Here is a 23498-nt window from a genome sequence, read left to right on the forward strand (position 1 = left end):
TATAGGATAGTGTTTATTCCCATTCCGTAAATGAAGAAACTAAAAATCACACCCTTCTTATCTCATGTAGGCCAACAACCATTAGTTAGTCTTCTTATGAGACTAGAATAAAATGGACAAAAGCTGAAGGGGACCAGGATGTACAAATAACCAGAATTTCTCCCACTACTCCACATAGCTCGTCTTTGAAATAATGATCTGAAGGTACTGAGCAATCTCTTGTAACATCTCTATTAAAATCTAAGTCATTTAGTAGTTTTCCTTTAAAATCCAGTGTCTTCCTTTTGACTAACCCATCTATGGCACATGGAATAATTCCCAGGTAAAAACAATTTCCCATCAAATTTAGGTCCAACAGGAGTTTACTGCCTTTCAATTTCTGCTTCCCAGAGAATAAAGGTATATCACAGATGGAACAGAATTGAGAACCTAGGAATAAATCCACATATTTACAGCCAACTGATTTTTTACAAAGTTGCCAAGAACATACATTGGGGAAAGGCTACATCTTCAATATATGGCCGAGAAAACTGGATATCCATACACAGAAAAATGAAATTAGACCCCTTCTCTTACCATATAAAAAAACAAACTCGCAGTGGATACAAAACAAATTCAAACTTAAAGTATTAAATATAAGACACCAAACTATAAAACTGCTAGAAGAAAACACAGGACAAATCCTTCAGGACACTGACCTAGACAAAGATTTTATGGCTAAGTCTTCAAAATCACCAGCAACCAAAAGAAAAATAGATAAATATAACTAAATTAAACTGAAAAGCTTCTGCACAGCAAAAGAAACAATCAACAGTGAAAATATAATCTATAGAATGGGAGGAAATATTTGCAAACTATTCATCCAATAGGGGATTAATATCCAGACCCATACAAGGAACTCAAACAGCAGCAACAACCAAAAATCTGATTTTAAAATGAGTAAATAATTGAACAGACATGTATCAATTTAAATGTCTTCTTAGACATGTAAATGGTCAATAGATGTGTGAGAGAATGTTCAACATCACTAATTATCAGGGAAATGCAAATCAAAAACACAATGAGATATCATCTCACCCTAGTTACAATGACTACTGTCAAAAAGACAAAAAATAAAAATGCTGGTGAGAATGCACAGAAATCGAAACCCTTATACTCTACTGGTGGAAATGTGAATTAGTACAGTCATTGTGAAAAACAGTATGAAGGTTTAAAAAAAAAACAAACTAAAAATAGAGCTATCATACAATCTGGCAATCTGGGTATCCCAAAGAATTGAAATCAGTATGTCAAAGAGATATCTGCACACCCATGTTTATTGCAGCACTATTCACAATAGCTCAGATATGCAATCAATCTAAATGTCTATTCACAGATGAGTGTATAAAGAAAATGTGGCACGCGTACACAATGGAATACTATCCCATCATAAAACAGAATGAAATCATGTCATTCACAGCAACACGGATGAGCCTGGAGGGCATTGCGTTAAGTGAAATAAGTCAGGCATGGAAAGATAAATACTACATGTTCTCACTCACATGTGGAAGCTAAAAAAAGTTTGAACACATCGAAGCAGAGATTATAATTGTTGGAATCAGATGTTATCTCCCTTTCCCAGCCTCTAACCCCCAAAATTATAATCTACGCTTCAATGTGCTCAAAAAAAATTTTTTTTTTACCTGATTTATTTCACTTAACACAATGCTTTCCAGGGCTCTTCTGTTTTATGGTGGAATCGTATGTTCATTAACAGCTGGCTAATGAACACAAAGTTACAGCTAGATAGGAGGAAAAGTTTCAGTGTTCTGCAGCACTGTAAGGTGAATATTGTTAACTATAAGGTATTGTGTTTTCAAAATTCTGGAAGAGGAGCTTTTGAATGTTCACCACACAAAGAAATTATAAATGTTTGAGATGACAGATGTGCCAATTACCCTGATTTGATCATTGATACATTGTATACACATATCAAAATATCACTCGGTATCCCGCTTTTAAAAAGACAAATACTGCATTATTCCACTTATATAAGATACCTAGAGTAGTCAAATTTATACAGATAGAAAGTAGAATCATGGTAGTAGAAAGTAGAAAGTAGCCAGGGACAGGGGGAAAAGGGGAACAGGGAGTTATTGTTTGATAGATACAGAGTTTATTTTGCCAGATGAACCTAGGTCTGTGGATGGATGATAGTGACGGTTGCACAAAAGTCTAAATGTATTTATTGCTACTGAACTGTATACCCAAAAATGGTTAAAATGGAAATTGTTATGTTATGTAGATTTTGCCACAATTTTAAAAAATAACCAAGTTCTAACAATAAACACGCTAAACTAGCCAGGAGAACACTAAAAGAGAAAGCCACAAGGCAGACTTGCTGTAAGAGACATTAAAACATACTGTAAAGCTTCTATAATTAAAACAGCGCAGTGCTAAGTTCGTGAATAGGCAAACAGACCAGTGGAACAGAATAGAGAGCCCAGAAAGAGACCTAAGTGCATATGGAAATCGATGTACGATAAAGGTGGCATTCCAAACCCCGAGCCAAAGATGGAGATTTCAGTCAATGCTGCTGGGATAACTGCTTCATCATTTGGAAGAAGACAAAGTTAGATTCATACAACATACACACAGAAGAATGAATGAAACCTACAAAGACAAATAAATAAAACCATATAAAATATAAGCACCAGAAAAAAAAAAACTGCTATATAACAAAAGACTTCCTATGACTCAAAACACAGATAAAGGGGGCCATCAGTCCTAACATAAAAAGAAACCCTTAAAACTAGAGGAAGTAAAAAGCCCAAAAATCTGAGAGAGAAAAGAATGAGCAAAACACATAGACAAGTTATAAAAACTGTTCTCAATCATACAAAAAGATGGAATAGTAGTTCAACCTCACTTATAGTAAGATGAAATCAAAACTATGCTGAGATACCATTTCTTATTTACTTACATTCCAGATTGGCATAACCTAAACAGTATGGTGACACCCTGTTGGCCAGGCTGTGGGGAATTGGGAATTCTCAAGTGTTGCTGGTAAGCATGCAAATAGTACAACCTTTCTGGAGGGAAGTTTGGCAATCCATGACAAAACTACATAAACACTTGGCTTTTGACCTAGCAATCCTACTCCTGAGATTCTACCCAAAAGCTACACTTCCATAAATATGAATATGCACAACACTATTCATTGCAACATTGCTTATAATTGCAAAATACCAAAAATGATCTAAATGCTTACATATTGGAGAATGGTTGAATAAACCATGGTACATCTACAACAGGATTACCATGCAACTGTAATAAGAAAGGAAGAGAATCTCAATGAACTGACGTGGATTGACATGCAGAAGAATATCTGTAGTGTCCTGCCTTTCATGTAAGAAAGAAGGGAATATAAGAAAATATTCATGTGTCTGAAATTATTTTAAGTTATACTACAGAGTGAATCGCCCAATCACAAACCAGATTCATAGAGGAGCTAAGACTAGACCTTAGCTTAGTTAAGGCTAGACCATGCATTTTAGTGAGATACTCCATGTAAAAGAGTTAGTTAGCACAGTGCCTGGCACACACACACACACACATTGAGTGGCAGTTAGTGTTAATAAAACTTAAAATGTAGGTCAACTGGCATGTAAGCTAACATCAAAACTCTGATCTTAAGAAAAATAATCTGACTGAAGAAAATGTTCAAATAGGAGTACGTGACTTTTTTAACCAAAGGAAGAAAAGTAAGGATGTACACACATTGAGTATTCTCATGATAAAGCGTCCATAGGCCTCTGAAGTCACAAACTGCCTAATTCTACGACAAGCCCACCCAGTGTTCAGGTGCCCACCCCACCCTTGATCCCAACCCCAAGCAAGGCTAGTGCTTTCATACAATGTGGGAGTATCTCAGAGAACTTCATTCTAAAGAAATATGGAATTATTTTTATTAATTGTATGGGTACTATTTTTTATTAACAGAAGATCTTATTTTTCTTTCTACCACTCTATCAACATTCACCTACAAAGGGAGATTTAAAATTCTTCAAAATAGGAAGGAAACTTTAAATGTGCTTGGATATGCAGATACTATTCTTAAAAACCAGAGCATCTAAATGACATTGTAATAGTTCTATATCCTTACATATAAACACAAAAATCCAATAATCAGTGTCTTTGATGAGAAAGGCGCTACTTCAATCATCTTTTTAAGAGCATGAAGATCTGAGTCTTCCTGAGGGGTTGCATCAAGCCCCAAGGAAGCAACCCTTTTCCTTAAAAAAATCCTTTTCTTCTCTAACAATTTGCCACTGTCCCTTTCAAGAACTCTTAAAGCCAATGTATCTTTTGTTTTGGTTTTTATTTTATTGTTGTTGTCTCATCTGAGCTTTATTAAAATGCACTGACAAATAACAATTATATGTATTTACAATGTACAATGTGGTATTTTGAGCTACGTACCCATTGTAAAATGGTTAAATCAAGCTAATTCATGTATCTACATCTCACATATTCACTATTTTGTGGTGAGAATAAGATCTATTCTATTAGCAATGTTCAAGTACACAATACATTATAATTAATTGCAGTCATCATGCTGTACAACAGATCTACAGAATTTATTTTTCGTGTCTAATTGAAACTTTGTACCCTTTGACCAACATCTCCCCAGCCCCCATTCCCACTCCCTGGTAACCATTCTACCTCCTGTTTCTATGAGCTTGGCTGTTTGAGATTCCACCTACAATCGAGATCATACAATATTTGTCTTTCTGTGTCTGGTTTATTTCAGTTAGAATAATGTCCTTTAGGTTTCTCTAGGGTGTAGCAAAGGACAGGACTGTCTTCTTTCTGAAGGCTGACTAGTAGTCCATTGTGCCTGTATACCACATTTTCTTTATCTATTTATCTACTGATCTATGCAGGTTGATTCCATATCTTGGCTATTGTGATCAGTGATGTAAGGAACATGGGAATGCAGATATCTCTTCAATATGAAGATGTCATTTCTTTTGGACATAGCCCAGTAGTGAGATTGCTGGATTATATGATAGTTCTATTTTAATTTTTTGAGGAGCCACCATACTGTTTCCATAAAGCCTGTCACAATTTACACTCCCAACCACATCTTCACCAACACGTGTTATCTTTTGTCTTTTTTATAATGGCATTCTAACAGAGGGAAAGTGATATTGTTGTTCACCTACCTTTTGAAAAAGCTGATGAGTTTGTTAACTTCAACTGCTTATACCAAAGGTTCAAAAGCATATACACATCTAAATGAACAAAAAAAGTCACCTCTTTTTCTTCTGCAGCAACAGCAGCAGCGGCAGCAGCAGCCGCAGGAGCAGCAACGGCAGCAGCAGCGAATCGTAAGGGCGCACGTCAGCGTCAGGAGCAGGGTGCCTGATAGTCCAAGGGCAGCTTTGGCCCAAGCAGGCAACGAAAAACCCAAGCCTGGTAAAAAAACTGGATAGCTACTTCTGCCTCCTCCAGTGTCTAAAGGAGAAAAAAAATGTATTTTAGTGATACTGGCATTGCCTCGAATCCCAGATTCTGCCCCATTACAAGTTGCATTATGTTTCCTAATAATATTATAACTATAAAGCCTGCTACAGCTAAGCTGCCATAGGACAAGTTTCTTTCAATGTGTTTAATTATTCAATACTCTACAGTACCTTCCATCACAATACTTATTTCTGCCAGTAAACAACTTCTTAGTAACCCAGTTCAGGTGTTGGCTGTTTAATGTCTCTAATATCCCTGAGAGGTAGATAAGGCAGGGCTGGGCTGACAATGCACTAAGGCTGGCATAGTAGGGGGTCACATTTGACATCCTTTAATCACTTTTGAGCACTACTGCTGGACAAGACTGGAATAAAGACGTTTTGTTCTCCCTTCTATGTCCCCACTCGTTGGGAGCCCAGAGCCCAGAAAAAAAAAAAAAAACAGGACATTTTGAGGGAGGGTCACTTCTGAAGGAACTATGGTTCATGGCTTTTCACCCCAGCCGCTGACCCTCAAATTTATTCCTCACGCAGCAATTGCTTTTTCCATAGCTTTTCAGGAGGCACCTTCCTTAGTGCGTTCATTGGCCTCTTATTTTACCCAGTAGTTGGAGGTAAGAGAACAAAAAGGTAAGGTGAGACAGAGCAATCAGGAAGCAAGAGGGATGTGGGGAGAGGAGAGAGGAAAAAGCCATTCTGATTCTCTTCCACCATGTCTTAGCCAGAGCTGCCGTGGCTTCACATGACTATCCAAATTCAAATTTAAGTTAATTAAAAATACGTGTCATTAAATATTCAGTGCCTCAGTTGCACCAGCCAAGTGCTCAGTCACCACAGATGTAGAACATTTTTATCATCGCAGAAAGGGACAGTTTGGGAATTACACTGATGTTCCCAAGAGGGTCCTCATTCAGCACTGCACTTCTCCCCACCGCACCACTCTGAAGCCAAACCACGCACATGTAAGTTGATCTGTTTAATCGTGAATTGTTATTTAACAAAAGGCTGTCACTCAACCCTGCATGCTTGGGTGGTGTCTTAATGCAAATACATGCTATTTCTTTAGAAAATATTGGAACTAGTCATTAGAGAATATTGAAACAGAAGACTTCCTATGAAGGAACATGGGGTTTGCTTTGAACTCAATGGCCATCCACCACTTTGGAACCAGAGACTAGAGTTGAAAATCAGCTCTTAGATGTTCTTCCTTAGAATTTTCCTTGAAAATTGACCTTGCAATAGTAGTTTGCTATTCCTGTGTCAAAGGTAAATGCTCAGAATAAGTTGCAGGAGTGATTACAGATAATCATTCATGCACTGGTGTCTATAATTATCATCTACTTTGGTGCTAACTCATGGGCTAGCAAGGAATCAATTGCAGACTAACTCAGAGACATGTCTAAAAACAAGTGCTTAAATTCAGAGAACTCTGTGCTTTGGCGAATTACACAATATAAAAAGATACTTGTCTTTTGCCCTTCTTGAAAAGCTTATCTGCATTACCTGAGATGGATTTTTAAATTTTTCTTATAAGAAATGTCAAATAATTTTGACAGTTCCTTTTTTTTAACATCTCATATTCATTGCCATCTCAAATGTCTATGAAATCAATTGTTGCTTTCATTTATTCCTGTATATACCTGCTACTGTCTAAACTGGGGACTGAGTCCCCTCAAGGTCAAGGGCTATGTCTTACTTTTCTTACCTCCCAAGCACATATCGGGAACAATGGATACGTGATGGCTAATACTGAGTGTCAACTTGATTGGATTGAAGGATGCAAAGTATTGACCCTGGGTGCGTCTGTGAAGGTGTTGCCAAAGGAGATTAACTTTTGATTCAGTGGGCTGGGAAAAGCAGACCCATCCTTAATCTGGGTGGGCACCATCTAATCAGCTGCCAGTGCAGCCAGGAGATATATATATATCTATATATCTATATATCTATATATATCTCCTATTAGTTCTGTCCCTGTAGAGAAACCAGACTAATATAGGATGGATGGATGGATGGATGGATGGATGGATGGATGGATGGATGGATGGGTGGGTGGGTGGATGGATGGATGGATGGGTGGATGGATGGGTGGATGGATGGGTGGATGGATGGGTGGGTGGATGGATGGGTGGATGAATGAGCGAGTGAGTGGTGGATGGGTGCATAGATGAATGGATAAAGAGACAGATTAAGAGACAGTTCTCTTCTGACTCTACATGGAGAAGAGAAGTCTATGCACCAGGCAGTCAACTGCAGCTGAACCAGATCTAGGGCTCACCTTTCTCCCCACAGTGAGATGCCCAGAGAAGAACTGTAGGATTATAAGAAAGTCAAACTACTTTCCTAATGCTATCTCCACATCTCCCACCATCTGAGATGAGCTGGAACAGATAAAGACTTGTAAAGTGTTCTCCCAAAAATGGTGAAGAGGGAAGGAATAGATTACACCCTTCCCACCCCCAGAGTTGAAGCAGTAACACAAGCCAGACCCTTCATGTGCAGCAAGCACATTTATCCCCTTGCTCCACAGACAGCAGAATCCCAAGCATCACCTGGAATACCATTGCACATGCAGATTGAAAGCCCGCCTCCAGGGACACAAAGTCAGGATATCTGGAATGATACCCCAAGTGATTTTGATGCAGATAGTTGGTGACCCACATTTTGGGAATCCCTTGTGTGCAGCCAAGATGTAAACACTGCCCAAGCTACCCACGACATGACAGGATGCGCTCACACTCTCCCTCCCACAGGTGTGATAGCAAAACAACGAAGTCCAGAGTTGCCTCAACGATTGTCGCACTCTTGAGTTGAAAGTTGGACCACTGTGTGGGAGCTTTGTGACTCAGTAAGAGCTTTAGGTTTCCTGTGGATGGAACCAGTCAAATCTCATGACCAGCATTTCTCGCTGCATTGCCTTTAGCTCTGGCTCACCCAGTAACAACTCCTGTCCCACCAGGCTGTTCGGGGGTGTGTGTAAAAGTTCTGAGAAAGCTGTAAGCTACAACACACGGGTTCAAGATGGCAGTGGCCATCCTCTTTCCAGTCTAACGGACTCTTACCAACTGAAGTTTGCAAATGTAACAAGCTTTCTTAAAAGGGAGCTGACTGGGCTTAACCATTAAGGTCTGGCTCAAGATTTAAGAAATAAGCTTGAAATTCTCACTGGCATAAGACAGCATGCTTATTAACTTACTCACACACTCCCTATCAGAAGACTTTTCTTCTCCTACCACAGAGAATACGAGTGCGCCAACCTTCTTGAGTCTGGACATTACATTTCCTCTAATCTAGACAGAGAGAACCTGCCTTATTTTTAGGGAGCGTAAGGGAAGGGACACTTTGCTGGGGGTGGTGACTGAATCAAGGGAGAGACTGAGGGCCAGAGGGACTTTAAACACTCTTTGTCCCTTAATTTAACCACAAAGTCCGGAAAGTGATGCCTGCGCTCAGTCAAAAGCCCCAAATTCTGACCAAAACGGCAGCCGGTATTAGGAACCACATCACTTACTCTTTCGCTTCTTATTTGTTGTGACCACCCTCCATTGGAAGGCGAATTTTCTAAGGAGTTTTATGCCTAGGTGAGACTGAGGTCTCTCTTTAATCCAGTGGAGCCCAAATCTCCAAGTGGAGATTAAAGCACATGGTGCTTTAATAATGTACAAGTCAGCAAGAGGCATATTTAGTGCTGGAGATACACAGATAGACCTTTCTTATTTTTATAAAATTTATCATATATAACATATGTGTGTATGTGTGTGTGTGTGTGTATATATATATATATTCATAGGTATACACACATGCATGGATATTTCTGTTTAGTATGAGGCTAATTTTTTTAAAAAGAGTGCATTTACTGTAGATTGAAAAATAGATCATAGCCGTATATTATGGACAAATCAGAAATCTGACAGTGGACAGAAAATACAGACTCTTGGAATGATTTCATCTACAATCCAATCTTTTCATCATGCAGACAAGACACTCACAGAGATGAATTAAGTAAATGGCACAGGGAGCCCAAAACAGGAAGCCACAGGGCCCCTGGCTTGTATCTTTCCATACTGCCATGCTTTGTCTCCAATGTAGAATAATCCTTCTGAGGAAAATATGGCCCAGGTATGACATAAATATATTTGCATAAAGTCAACAGCGGGGTGCTGGTCTGTGCCTTGTACCCTATGGAGGGTGTGGGTGTGCCTGGCTCAAGGGGAATGGTGGCTTTGCTGGAGCGGATGAGTATACCTGAGTAACCCATACTCGGTGACTAAGGAAGATTAGCTCCAAGGTTCACGCTGCTTGCCTGTCTCCCTACGCTCCTTCACACCTCTGTGTGCTTGTTAGGGCCCCATAACTGACTCTACCATGTGTTTTAGTCTCCACTGGGAGATTGTCCTTTCCCCATCTGTGAAGAAAAGGAAAATAGCATTTCCCAGATGCTCTCAAAGGAAGACATAGAGTTTTAAAAGGGTATAGAATTTCTTGAAACCAAATGTATTAATATAAAATGTCACCACCAACATGGGCCAGGTACATATTAATACCAAATGTCATCACCATCAATCGTGTGCAAAGCACACCCCTGTGCCCACAGGTTAATTCGGAGATCTCCGAATTAACACTGTAAATGAGAACAATCACTCTCTCTCCAGTCTTGTATGCTCTGGGGCAAGGACTGTTCTAAAATTGAGGTTCAGAGAGGGTAAGTAACTTGCCCGGAACACACAGCTGGTGATTGGGTGAGCTGGGATTGGAACCCAGGCTGTCTCATGTCCAAGTCTGTATAGACATAGCACTTGATCGGGCTGGATGGGAAGCCCAGGCCTTAGAGATTTTTTCAGTTTCAGTAGCCCCCAAATCCTGGCTGCCCATTAGAGTAATTTGGGAACTTTTTTTTACAATTGCAATTCCCAGGCTCCACAAAAACCAATGAAAGTAAACCCCCAGGAGGGACCCGAGCCTCCACATATTTATGAAGAAGCTTTCTCTGCTGGCTCTGACCCACAGCCAGGAGAGAGAACTTCTCTATTCTTCTCCCACCCACTTCACAGGTGAGAAAACTGAGCCCGGAAGGTTGCTGACTTGCCCAAAGTTGCACCATCAGTTCCACAGGAAAAGCCCAGGACTGTCACTTCTACTACACTTCTCTGAGCCCAAAATTGCCATTTCTCAAAATAGTAAGGTTATGACCAGGATTCACTACATTCTACAAGGTGCTCATGTGTCCTAAAAACACTGCTTCATGTTAACCATTTCACATCCTACCCCCAAGTAAGTGCACGGAGAAAACCACCCCGAGAGGCAGGTGGCTCTAACAGTGCATCTCCCAAGATGGGGTGAGAGGGCCTCACTCTCTAGTTCTGGATACATCAGCAGTGCTCGAGGTTTGTATCACTTCTGTAGTTAAGAAAATCAATTTCTAAAAAACAGATCTGAAGCGAGCGTTAGCCCTCCCAGTATGCTTCTCTCTAAAGAAACCTTTTGAACTATAAACCAGAAAGTATTTCATACAACCCCGTGGCTTGCCCTGATTGGATAGGCCTCCAAAGCTGACGTCATTCTTCTTTCAATGCCTTGTAGGGACCATTTCAGAAATTAAAACAAATGCTTTGCACTTTTAGGAAATGGGTGGAAAAATTGATGTTTATCTGATTCCTGAGGAAGCCTGAATGGGCACAGCCCCTTTAACTCTCGGCTCTCTGGAAACCTGGCTGTGCTCCTTACAGCCTCGTCTAGTCACCAGCTCTGCCAGCCAAGGCTTCAGTGAGGTCTTCAGCTAATAAAACTTACATAAAGCCGGGCGCGGTGGCTTATGCCTGTAATCTCAGCACTTTGGGAGGCCGAGGCGGGTGGATCACGAGGTCAAGAGATCGAGACCATCCTGGTCAACATGGTGAAACCCCGTCTCTACTAAAAATACAAAAAATTAGCTGGGCATGGTGGCGCGTGCCTGTAATCCCAGCTACTCAGGAGGCTGAGGCAGGAGAATTGCCTGAACCCAGGAGGCGGAGGTTGCGGTGAGCCGAGATCGCACCATTGCACTCCAGCCTGGGTAACAAGTGCGAAATTCTGTCTCAAAAAAAAAAAAAAAAAAAAAAAAAAAACTTACATAAAACACACAACATGCAGCCAGCCACCAGCTTCACTGGCTCTTGATGAATAATTTAGAAACAAATTACCCTTTTCCAACTGAGTCCAATGAAGTTAGACTCATTGCAAGCACCCTCTGGGCCTCCCTCTCCCAGCCGTCATGCCTGCTGTCATTAAGGCACCAGTCTTGGTCTAAGAAGAATTCAGCTGAGTTGAACCTGATCAAGGGAAATTAAGAAATTGCTCCCTTTCCCTTCCACCATAAAGAGAAAACATTTGCCAGCAAGCCAGTCACTAAAATCCATCTCTCTAAGGTACCATCAAACAGGCCAGAACTCCTGCTGTGTCATTACCTTGTTAAGATATATGCTTTAAACAGTACATTTTATTCCATTTGGTGCTAATGGAATTTTTAAGAATCTTCTCTTTCAAAGCCTGGACCATACGTTATCATATTTAAGTAGACTAACTTATGATATTTAAGGCTAGCTCCCTGGAGAAATGACTGATTCCAGGCGGGGACTTGGGAATGCAAAGTGAGTCTGGAAGACCTTACGGGTCCAGGTGCACAGAAACTGATAGGGGGATGTTGGAAGGATGCCAGCACAGCTTGAAGGGACACTGATGGCCAAGTCTGCAGCAATCTGAGTGTCACAGTGAAAAATGACAGGAACAGATTACAGTGTATTGAACAAAACTGAGTCCCTACTAAAACTACGAAAAAGAAAAAGGAAGAAAGGGGAGAGAAGTCTCTTGTTTAACAAAAGAAAGCCAATTACTAGATACAGAAAGAATAATGGAAGCAGAAAATCACTCTTGACAACCACTGTAGACGTCATTGATTCAGGCAATGATTTATCAATGAATGTAAAAGTTAGTAGGTGAAAAAGGAACAAAATCATCTCCTTCACAAGGACATGGATGGAGCTGGGCGTCACTATCCTTAGCAAACTAATGCAGGAACAGAAAACTAAACACTGCATGTTCTTACTTATAAGTAGGAGCTAAATGATGAGGACACATGGACATACAGAGGGGAACAACAGACACTGGGGTCTATCTGAGGGTGGAGGGTGGGAGGAAGGAGAGGAGCAGGAAATTATAACTAATGGGTGCTAGGCTTAGTACCTAGGTCATAAAACAATTTCTACAACAATCCCCTGTGACGTGAGTTTACCTATATAACAAACCAGCATGTATAACCCTAAACTTAAAAGTTTGAAAAAAAATTTTTTGTTAGGTGAAAGACTGTGGGTGAACAGGATATTCCCGCAATACCTACTGATCACATGTGAATTATAAAGGCAAAAAGGTACTTTTATGATGGATAAATTCAGGGTATGCCACCTTCACCAAAGGGTCAAACTTAGACCCATGTTAGTGAAAATTGTCATCCTGTGACCACATGACATTACCTATATCTTGCCAAAAATATGTAGCCTAAATCAAAGTATGTTGAAAATTTTAGACAAATCCAAATTGACAGGCATCTTGCAAAAACAACCTGTACAAAATGTTCATAAATGTTTGTCTCAGAAAAGACCCAAAAAAAATGGAAGAACACCAAGTGAAGTTGAAGGCAGAGATGACGACGATGTTTCTACTAGCCAAGGAAGGTGGCAGATGGCCAGCAACCACAAAGAAACAAGAGGAGAGGCAAGGAACAGAGGCTCCCTTGCAGCTCTCAGGAGGAACCAGCCTGGCTGACAGCGTGATCTCAGACTTCCAACCTCCAGGACTGGGAGAAAATCCGTTTCTCTTGTTTAAGCCAAGCCTGTGGTCTCCTGTTACGACAGCCACGGGCCCTCATATACCCTCCACGTGGCTGCTCACACAGCGGGCAGTGTTTCCAGGTGAGCAGCTTCTGGAGACAGACGGCCTGGGTTGCCCTGACATTTACTCCCTCTACAGATGTGGGCAAAATCCCAACAGCACTGTCCCTGTTACCTTGCCTTTAGAATAGGAATAACAGCAGCACTCACTCATACAGCTGTCAAGCAGGTTAATTCTGTGAGTATTTGAGAAGTGCTCAAAACAGTGCCTGACAACTTGGTAAGTGCTGTAGAGTGCTGTTTCTTATTGTTGTTATTATTATTACTCAGCTTTGGCTGTGGCTTTGTTCTGAACTTAGGAAGATCTCAGGTGAAGATGCTGTCATGGTGGGAAAAGCTTCAGATGAGAAGAAAAGCTCTTCTCAGCTTCTAGGCCCAGCTCTACCACTGTGGCATGTGACCCAGAGGGAAGCACAGAATTTCTCCAGGCCTTGCTTCCTCTTTTGTAAAATGTTAAGTTACAGTCGATCTCCAGCACCCCTGGTCCACCCTGTCCAGGCTGACTCGAAGCTCACAGGCTGTATGGGCCCTTTCAAGGAATGTGGTTAGAGTTTCTGGTATGCCAAAAATCCCACAGCAGATTCTTTAGGGGGATCTGAGCTTTAAAGTCATGTCACTTAGTCAAGTTAAACTATACATACAGGCTTGACACTTTCAAATACATTGTGGATTTGCTGGGTTAAAAAAAAAAATGAAGCATTATAGTTCCACCAAGATTGGAAGAAATCCAGGGAGACCTGAACACCTTCCTCCAATATGAGGACCTGCTTCATACTGGCTCAGGGGGTGGGATCGAGCTGAAACAGTGGCGGGTAAAAGCTAGAGAAAAAATGTTTAATTCAAGTATTTGTCTCCAAACTTGATGTTCTTTGATGATAAACAATTGCCAAGATTCTAAATGGTTTTCAAATGTTATTTAAAAAAAGAGAGAGAGGGAGAGAGAAAAACCTTAAAGATGGAATTTAAAAAGCCAATGAGGGTACAGGATTATGAAGCTGACAGCAGATGTGATTCGCCTTATCGCCCCTACCCGAAATCAAAGTCGCCATATGATTGCTCCAGCCATTGTGGATGAAGCAGCATTCTACATAAGATTTAAGCATGAAAGAATCATTCATTTCATATAAAGCAGAAAGTCTTCACTTACCTCGGTGAGGCCGCATCACAGTGAGATTGACAGTTGCAGACTTGGAGGCCTGCAGGCTCTTCAAGGTAGCCACGCAAGTCAGAGTCCCATTGCCCTGTGGGATCAGATCCAGGATGCTCACTGCACTCTGAGGGTCGCTGGGCTCCGGAGCAAAATAATAGCTTGAATGGCTGACCAGGGCACCGAGCTCCCAGAACATATCCGGGAGCAGGGGCCAGTTCAAGGCTCGACAAGTAACTCTACAAGGTTCATTCTCAACAACTACAAGATTATCACTGGGAATGAACAACTCTCCCATAACTAAAGAAGAAAAGAGAGAAACACACTGAACACATGACCGTGCCTCTCACTTCTAGGTTTTATTTTTCTTTCTTTTTTTAAAGTTTTGCTTCAAATCCCACTTTGTGAGACCTATTTTCCCAAGCCCAAAGAGGCTGTATCTCTGCTAGGAGATCTTAACTCAGATTTTATCTGAGTCTTTTTTGTTCACCTGCTACGGTCTCTGAAGAAGGTGAGGTTGCTCACAAGAAAACACAAAGTTACATAGAAAATGCTTCATAAAAATCAGAAACCAGGGGGAAATCATGATATGGGAAACAGAAAAGGGAGTGCATGCCATAAGAGGCTACGCAACCCCTGAAGGAGCTACAGAATTATCTGGGGCTGCCCAGGGAGCGAAGGGAAAAAGAGAAACGAGATTCACCTTCTCACTGTGAGGAGGACACAGCCCAGGGTGGGACACAAGTCTCCCCAGGAGTTTTGGTCAATTAGATACATTTTATTTATTTCTGGGGTCATATAGTCTTAAACATAACTTCCTATGATATTGCCTTAACATAGGTTTCTCATTACAAATTAAATCAAAATCCAATCTAATCTTTACAGAAATAGCTAACCCCAATCATGTATCAGAATAGCTTAGATAAGCTATTTTGTATTTTTTAGAACACTCTTGCATAAGTCAGTATTCACACTGCAGATAACGCATGTGAAAATAATGCTTGTTTTCACAGGTATTACTAAACAACCTGTGGATTGGTCCAGTAAAGACACAGCCTTAGTGAAATGTATATATATATATATATATATTACAGAGAGAGAGAGACAGAGAAATTTCCAAGCGAAAACATGCTGAAACACTGGGCCACATGACATAATGGAAAGAATACTGGACTAAGAAGCAAAAAATCTGTTTCCAATACGGGCTCTGCCAGAACATTGTCAGCCCTTTGGGCAAGTCACTGAATTTTTTTGGCTCTCTTTTTTGTACTTACTGAATGAGATTGTTTGAGCAGATCAGCAGTTCTCAAATACTTTGGTTTCAGTACCTTTTATACTCTTCAAAATCATTGAGGACTCCAAAGACCTTTCATTTATGTGGATTTTATCTAGTAATAATTATCATATTTGAAATTAGAATTAAACAATTATTTTAAATATATATTTTAAAATAATTTATTACGTGTTAATTTTGATTAACATATTTTCATGAAAATAAATTACACTTTTAAACAAAAAAAATAAGAGGAGTGATATTGTTTTATACTTAGGCAAATCTCTGTAATGTCTGGCTGGATCCTTATAGCTGTTTCTTCAGTCTGTTGCAATATACTGCTTTGTTTGAAGGATGTAAAGAAAACCTGACTTCACACAGATGCGTAGTTGGAACAGTGAGGAGTATTTAATAGCTTTTTCAGGTAATTGTGGATATTCTTGAATACTGTTACCAAAGCTTACTTTTTTCTTTTTCTTTTTGTTTTGTTTTGTTTGTTTGTTTTCGAGATGGAGTTTCTCTCTTGTTGCACAGGTTGGAATGCAATGGCATGATCTTGGCTCACGGCAACCTCTGCCTCCGGGTTCAAGCGATTCTCCTGCCTCAGCCTCCCAAGTAGCTGGGATTACAGGCATGCACCACCACGCCTGACTAATTTTGTATTTTTAATAGAGATGTGCTTTCTCCAGGTTGGTCAGGCTGGTCTCTTGACCTCAGGTGATCCATGTGCCTCAGCCTCCCAAAGTGCGGGGATTACAGGCATGAGCCACTGCGCCCAGCACTTTTTTCTTTAAGAGATAGAATTTCACCATGTTGCCCAGGCTGGTCTCAAACTCCTGAGCTCAAGTGATCTGCCCGCCTGGGCCTCCCAAAACGCTGGGATTATAGGCGTGAGCCACCATTCCCAGCTGAGGTTTCTTAAATGTTTGTTACACAATGGAATCTGAAACTCTATCAAGGAACTTTCATTCTCTGTTACATTAAAATCCACTGCACTATCTGGCAGGTTGAATGGACCTTTTGCCCTTGCATGATTTTGTTACACTTCAGCCATTTGCAAGGCTGCTCTGCTGAGTCATGCAGACCTTCCCAATGTACAGTGGAAAGCTCTCCTGTGCACTTGTGAAAAAGGCAGCAATAATACAAATCTTCATATTGTTATAAAAACAATCATGACTTCACAAACCACCCTGAAAGGATCTAAAGGTATGCCTAGGAGTCCCCTGCCTACTGTGAAGTGGGTTAGCTCTGAAAGACTTTTTTTTTTCCCTGAAATATTAGCTTCCCAATTATTCCTTCCTGAATATTCCCTTGGAATAAGAGAGGCACTGTTGCTAATTCAAGGCTACTGTAAATGCAACAAGGAGTGGAGAAAGGGTTTGTCCCTAAAGTCTAAAGGGTTTTGTGTTTGTTGTTTTGTTTGACAGAGGGGTGGTTTCAGATGTCAGAGCTGGGAAGAACGATATTGCCTCAGTTAATAACAGAAGCTCTTGAACTCAAGTCCTTGAGGCCCTCAGAACATAAGAGGTCTAGAGTTTGGTGTGTGATTATTAGTTGGTGGATAAGGCAGTAAGTGGACCAGCTCAGCAACCTACAGGATTTCCTTTTTCTGTATACAATTGGGATTTCACTTTTCCCCACTGGCTTTCATAAAGGTTATGCAGTAGCATGACAAACACTTTATACAAAAGTGATACTAGAATATTCACAAGGATTTCAGATGACTCAATTTGGAGTTATGTTATCTCTATTTTGTTGACATATAATGAGGGGGAAAAAAATCATAGAATAATTCATGGTTATTTCCTCTTTTTTCAAGATTTTTTCTCCCTTGAGGGAGACCCTGTTGCTAGGAGAACATTTGCTCCTCTAGGAACTAAGTGCCATTCAGAGCAAGGAGACGAGGATACCAGGATGGAGTTCTGTCCCAGCTCTATGGGTTCCTCTCGCAATATCTTGGAGAAGTCTTTGCCTTCTCTAGATGCTTGCTTTTCCATCTGTATTAAAACCAAAAACTACCGTAATTACCAACATATAAAAAGGCATGTTATGGGTATTCAGACAAATCTGTAGACTTGTAACTTTGGGAAAAGATGCTACAAAACCACATGGTTTCTGAATGTGATGTGTCGTTAGTGTAGGAATAAGAAGCCACGCCTGCGATCCTGTGTTTCCCCGACCCATGCCCCTCTCCTCTCTTGCTTTCCCATTTTGTCTACCACCTGCAGACCTGGAAGGCACATCTCCAATGGCACCTTCTCCATGAACTCACCCACGAAGGCTCTGCCGACTCCGTCAGCTCCCCTCCCAATGGGAACCTGACCTTCTCCTTCCATCTGACTTGCCAGCATCTGGGTGGCTGGCATCCCTATTATTTGTGCAGCTTGCCTTATGCACTCTTCTCATGAGGCTCTAAAAGAAAGGAACTGTGTCTTATTCTATTCCTCTTTGAGTCACTCTTAAATACCCAACACAAGGGCATGCTTTTATTGGGAGCATAATAAATAATAGCAAATGGCCATGCAATGATTGCTACGAGCCAGGGTCGGGAAAGGCTTTACACAGACCTACTCATTTGACACCACGGCAGCCCATGATGAGGACGCTAGGACTCAAAGTCATTAAGTAATTGTGTCCAGGGTCACACATTGTCATAAAGCAGTAACACAGACCCAGGCAGCCAAGCCCCAAGTCTGCACTCCTGACCCCTAGATTACTCCGGCTCCCAACTTGATGTGCAGGGAGTTGAATCAGACAGGCCTTTGGAGTCATCAAATCATCCTTAGTCATTTTTTCACCTGATCCACACAGCAAGCCCATGAGGTGGGCTGGGAAGGTTCATCTCCAGGATAAAGATGAAGAAATTGAGCCATCTCAGGGGTCTCTCTGATAGACAACTGATGAAGCCAAAACCAGAATTTATATTTTTGATTCTCTTTTCCTGTATTCTTTCCCGTATATCACAAATTATCATAGTAAGAATCTGGTCATGCAAAATAGGCCAATAGTCCTAAATAGCCTCATAAAATCACTTATTTAGAAAATATCATTGTGTCCCTAATTAAACTACACAAAATTAAAAGCAAAATTAGAGACACACCAATTTAGCTAAATTTCTAAAGTAAAGAATCATTTTTTAAAACACAAATAGAAATAGGTAGACATGTCTCCACCAAATGTTATCAAATCTGATTTGATAGCAAAATGAATATGGACAGAATCTTTGGGAATTTCTTCCTGACAAGTAAATACATAGATATAAGAAATAATTTCTAAGATATAATATCTTCTCTTATAAGAAATGCTGCCATAGAAATCAGGAACTCTATAGCTTCAAATGGAGTATAAACACACTTTTAAAGAATGCAAAGTGATTAAATTTTGGTAAGACTATTCCAAATCTTTGTAAAGTATCTTTTACGTTTTTTTACTATGTAACATTATCTTCAGCACCCCAAAATTAACTCTAAAAATGAAAAATAAGCTATTATAAATTTTGTTTACCCTTTTCTTTTCTCTCAATGACTCAATATATTTGGAGAACACAAAACTTTGACTATAAGGACTCTCCTACTGTAGTTGGGAGCAGGGCACAGAAATATGTTGGAGAGAGTCTGCTGGGATCCACAAAACACTGTGAGGTGCCAAAAGGAAGAACCTCATATTCATCAGTTCAGAATAATAGTAGGTCAACACCAACTGAAGGTAGACCACATCTGCCGTCATACATGGCATGAATTTTAGAAGGTCCTTCCTGCCCTCTGACATTTAACCCGATAGAATTCAGACGCTGCATTTGGAAGCCACCTGCATACACACCTTGGACCGTAAGGAAAGCAGACCCATGCAGGAGACTGTTCTGGAGGCTGCACGTGATGTGCCCTGAATCACCGGGCTGCACGTTGTGGATGATCATCTCCGAGGTGAAGTTCCCGCCCTGGTCATACCTCTTAGAGGTGAAGCGGTCATTGGTGATGATGGGCTCCGTGGGCCGGATGCTCAGCACCACCATACCATTGAGCGCCCACATGATGAGCTGCCAGCCCTGGGAGACAGTGCAGTTGAAGCGAGCCTGGGAGCCCTTCAGGACTGTTACGTTTTGGGGGCCTTCTATGACTCCATAACCAGATCCAGAACCTGGAAAGCAGCCAGTTTTTCAAGTTGGCAAGTGAATGGATCTCCATAAATCAACTGTGTGCTGTAGCCTTTCTGTATTTACTGGTGGTAACCCCTGGGACGTCCATCCAGTGGCTCAGACTCTGTGTCTTTTGGATCCTAACACCAGCTCTCCCGGGCAGACCAGGAGCTTCCAGTAGAAGCCACTGCTGTACCCTCCTTTCCACCAGCTCTTCAGCTGTATTGGGTTAAATAGTATTCCTCAAAACTCATGTCTACTGGATCCTCAGAATGAAACCTTTGAAAATAGGGTCTTGGCAGATATAATTAGGTAAGGATCTCAAGATGAAATCAACCTGGGTTTAGAATGGGCCCTAAATCCAATCCCAGGTGTTCCTATCAGAGAAAGGCAGAGTGAGATTTGAGGCACAGAGGCCTGCAGAGAAGAACACCATGTGAGGATGGACGCAGGCTGGAGTGATGCCACTACAAGCCAAGGGATGACAAGGACTGGAGCCACATCGGAAGTTAAGGAACAGGCATGGAATATCTTTCCTCAGAGCCTCCATAAAAAAACAATTCTGCCCGGCCAGGCACGGTGGCTTATGCCTGTCATCCCAGCACTTTGGGAGGCTGAGGTGGGCAAATCACAAGATTGGGAGTTCTAGACCAGCCTGGCCAACATGGTGAAACCCCGTCTCTACTAAAAATACAAAAAAGTAGCTGGGCATGGTGGTGGGCCCCTGTAATCTCAGCTACTGAGGAGGCTGAGGCAGGAGAATCACTTGAACCCAGGAGCCAGAGGTTGCAGTGAGTCAAGATTGTGCCACTGCACTCCAGCCCGGGTGGCAGTGTGAGACTCTGTCTCAAACAGACAAACAAAAAAAAAACTTCTGCCAACTGGCAACATCCCAGGATTTGCATTCACAGTAGTGAGGCTGGGACCCAAACTCAGACTTCCCCACTCTGAATTTCATACTCTTTTCCTTCTGATGTCATTCAGAGTTTATAGCAAGAAGACGCCCTGGCAGACCACACACTGTGGCTTCTTCTTGTTGTCACCCACCACGTCAGTGAGACTGCAACATGTCCCACTACCTTCTGCCATTGTGGGATCCCCGTGGGTGGACCAAGCAGCCTACCATCACATACACTAGGTAGCCCGAAACACTGCAGCTCCTCCCTTTCCTTCCGCCTTGTAAAGGCAAATGGCGAGGCAGGCAGGGCACGGTGGCTCACGTTTGTAATCCCAGCACTTCAGGAGACCGAGGCGGGTAGAGGGCCAGAGGTCAGGAGTTTGAGACCAGCCTCGGTGAAACCCCGTTTCTACTAAAAGTATAAAAATTAGCCAAGCTTGGTGGTGGATGCCTGTAGTCCCAGCACTCAGGGGGCTGAGGCAGAGAATCACTTGAACCCGGGAGGCAGTGGTTGCAGTGAGCTGAGACTGTGACACAGCATTCCAGCCTGGGAAACAGAGCAAGACTGTCTCAAAAAAAGAATAGAAAAATGGCAAGGCAGGTTCTGAAAAACTACCCTTACAGCCCTAAAGGCTTCTGGGGAGGAATCACACCGTTGGACACGCAGCAGCACTTCGCACTTCGCCTGCATAGCCAGGTTCACTGTGGGAGCAGAGCTGCCCCTCTAGAACAACAGGTGCAGGGGAAGGAGGAAGTCGCCACCAGGAACAGGCCCCTGCAGAAGCAGGACCAGGAAGCGAGGAGGCCAGGGTTGAGCAGGGGGCCCACCGGCTTGGGAGAGGTAGAAAAGAAGGAGAGAGTTCACTAAGGCGAAGCCAGAGTTTGGATAAACAGGATTACTACTCTTTGTTTTGTCCCTGGACGTGATTAAAAAAAAAAAAAAAAAAAAAAAAAAAAAAAAAAAAGCATGACTCTAAAACACAACTCTCAGATTAGGTATTCTCCCTGACCTCAGGCAAGCCTTTCTGAGCCAAGATCTCTTTGATCTTTGATCTTTAAGTCTGAGAAATGGAAGTTGGAAACAATTCCCCCCAGGGAAGCCACAGGGCCCTTTCCATGGACTCTGAATTGCATGTTAAGAAGAAGAGAATAAGCCCAGTCTGTGCCTCGAGGGTCCATGCTGTAATAACCACACTCTTCCTGCACTCCTGCCTCAGTCCCTGGCCATCTAGTGGACAGAGCCCAGCAGGGTGAGTGTGGGGATGATGGGCTGTGTGAGCCCCAGGCTTGCCCTGTGAGAAGCCTGGGCCACACAACGCCAACAGAACACGCATCCCTCTGAAACTACAGTTCCTTCCAGGGCCTTGTGTGAAGTGCTGAACTTATGTCATTCCAAGGCCACTCTTCATGTACTCCAGAGGCCACATGTGTCACTACAGAAATCATACAATCTGTGCAGGCCACATAACCCTCTTCTGCAGATGAGAGGTGCAAAGGAGGAAGGCGGGAGCTGCACCCCTCCTCGACTTTGATTTGACCTTCAGATGAAACAAGAGGCATCCAACCCTAAACACGAAATTCCCCCAATGCCCCACGTGGACGTCAGTGAACAGCCCACCAAGCTCAGGCGATCCCTACCTGCCAGCCCAGCCAGGATGACCAGCATGGTCAGCACAGAATTCCTGCAGCCCTGCATCTCCATAAGTTCTTCCTGGCCCTGGGAAAATAAAGCAAGCAGGTAATAGCCCATCACTGATGAGCATCTACAGTTCAGAAGTCTTCTGTGTGTGCCTGTGGACACATTAGATCCAGACACTTCATTGTGGACAGTGGCAGCCTCACCTGGGGTACAGTGACTCATACCTGTAATCCCAGCACTTTGGGAGGCCGAGGTGGGTGGATCATTTGAGGTCAGGAGTTCAAGACCAGCCTGCTCAACATGATGAAACCCCATCTCTACTGAAAATAGAAAAATTATCCCAGTGTGGTGGTGTGCACTTGTAATCCAAGGTACTTGGGAGGCTGAAGCAGGAGAATTGTTTGAACCCAGGAGGTGAAGGTTGCAGTGAGCAGAGATGGCGCCATTGCACTCCAACCTGAGCAACAGCGAGACTCCATCTCAAACACACACACACACACACACACATTCTTGGGCCCATCTCAGATCTCCTAAATCAGAAACCCCTGGGGTGGGCCCAGAAATTTGGATTTCAACAAGCCCCCAGGTGATTCTGGTGCCTGGTCAAATTTGAGAATCACTAGATGAAATCATCTTACCCCACCCATCAGCCCACCTGCATCATGAAGGGATGTAGATGGTGTAGACTTACCCCTGAAGTACTGACCAAAATGCAGAGCATGGGCTTATTACATTCATTTCAATCACTGAGAAAAAAATCTTGCCCTCATGAGCTCACATTCTCAAAAGAGAAGACAGGCAACCAAATGAATAAATAGATGATACAGCCTATTAGACGGTGGCAATAGGTATGGGGAAAAATAAGGCAAGGAAGGGGACCAGCTACCACTTCAAACAGGGTCATCGGGGAAAGGCCCCAGGAAGGTGCACCCTGCACAGTGAATGAGGTGAGACCACACCCACTGCATTGGACACCTGCA

The 23498-nt window shown here is 42.2% G+C and overlaps 1 protein-coding gene across 1 annotated transcript in view; it reads right to left on the reverse strand.

Annotated features, from left to right (window-relative positions):
- The window catches only part of IGSF5 (immunoglobulin superfamily member 5), a 37020-nt gene extending 15950 nt beyond the window's left edge, over positions 1-21070 (reverse strand). The window contains exons 1-4 of the mRNA XM_039480372.2: positions 21061-21070; positions 19666-19983; positions 14574-14873; positions 5299-5499 (exon numbers count right to left, since the gene is read on the reverse strand). Of these exons, the coding sequence (XP_039336306.2) occupies positions 5299-5499; positions 14574-14873; positions 19666-19983; positions 21061-21070 (829 nt within the window). The remainder of the gene's footprint in view (positions 1-5298; positions 5500-14573; positions 14874-19665; positions 19984-21060) is intronic.
- Between the last annotated feature and the right edge of the window lie 2428 nt (positions 21071-23498).

The sequence above is a fragment of the Saimiri boliviensis genome, chromosome 18, assembly GCF_048565385.1.
Source record: "Saimiri boliviensis isolate mSaiBol1 chromosome 18, mSaiBol1.pri, whole genome shotgun sequence".
NCBI lineage: Eukaryota > Metazoa > Chordata > Mammalia > Primates > Cebidae > Saimiri > Saimiri boliviensis.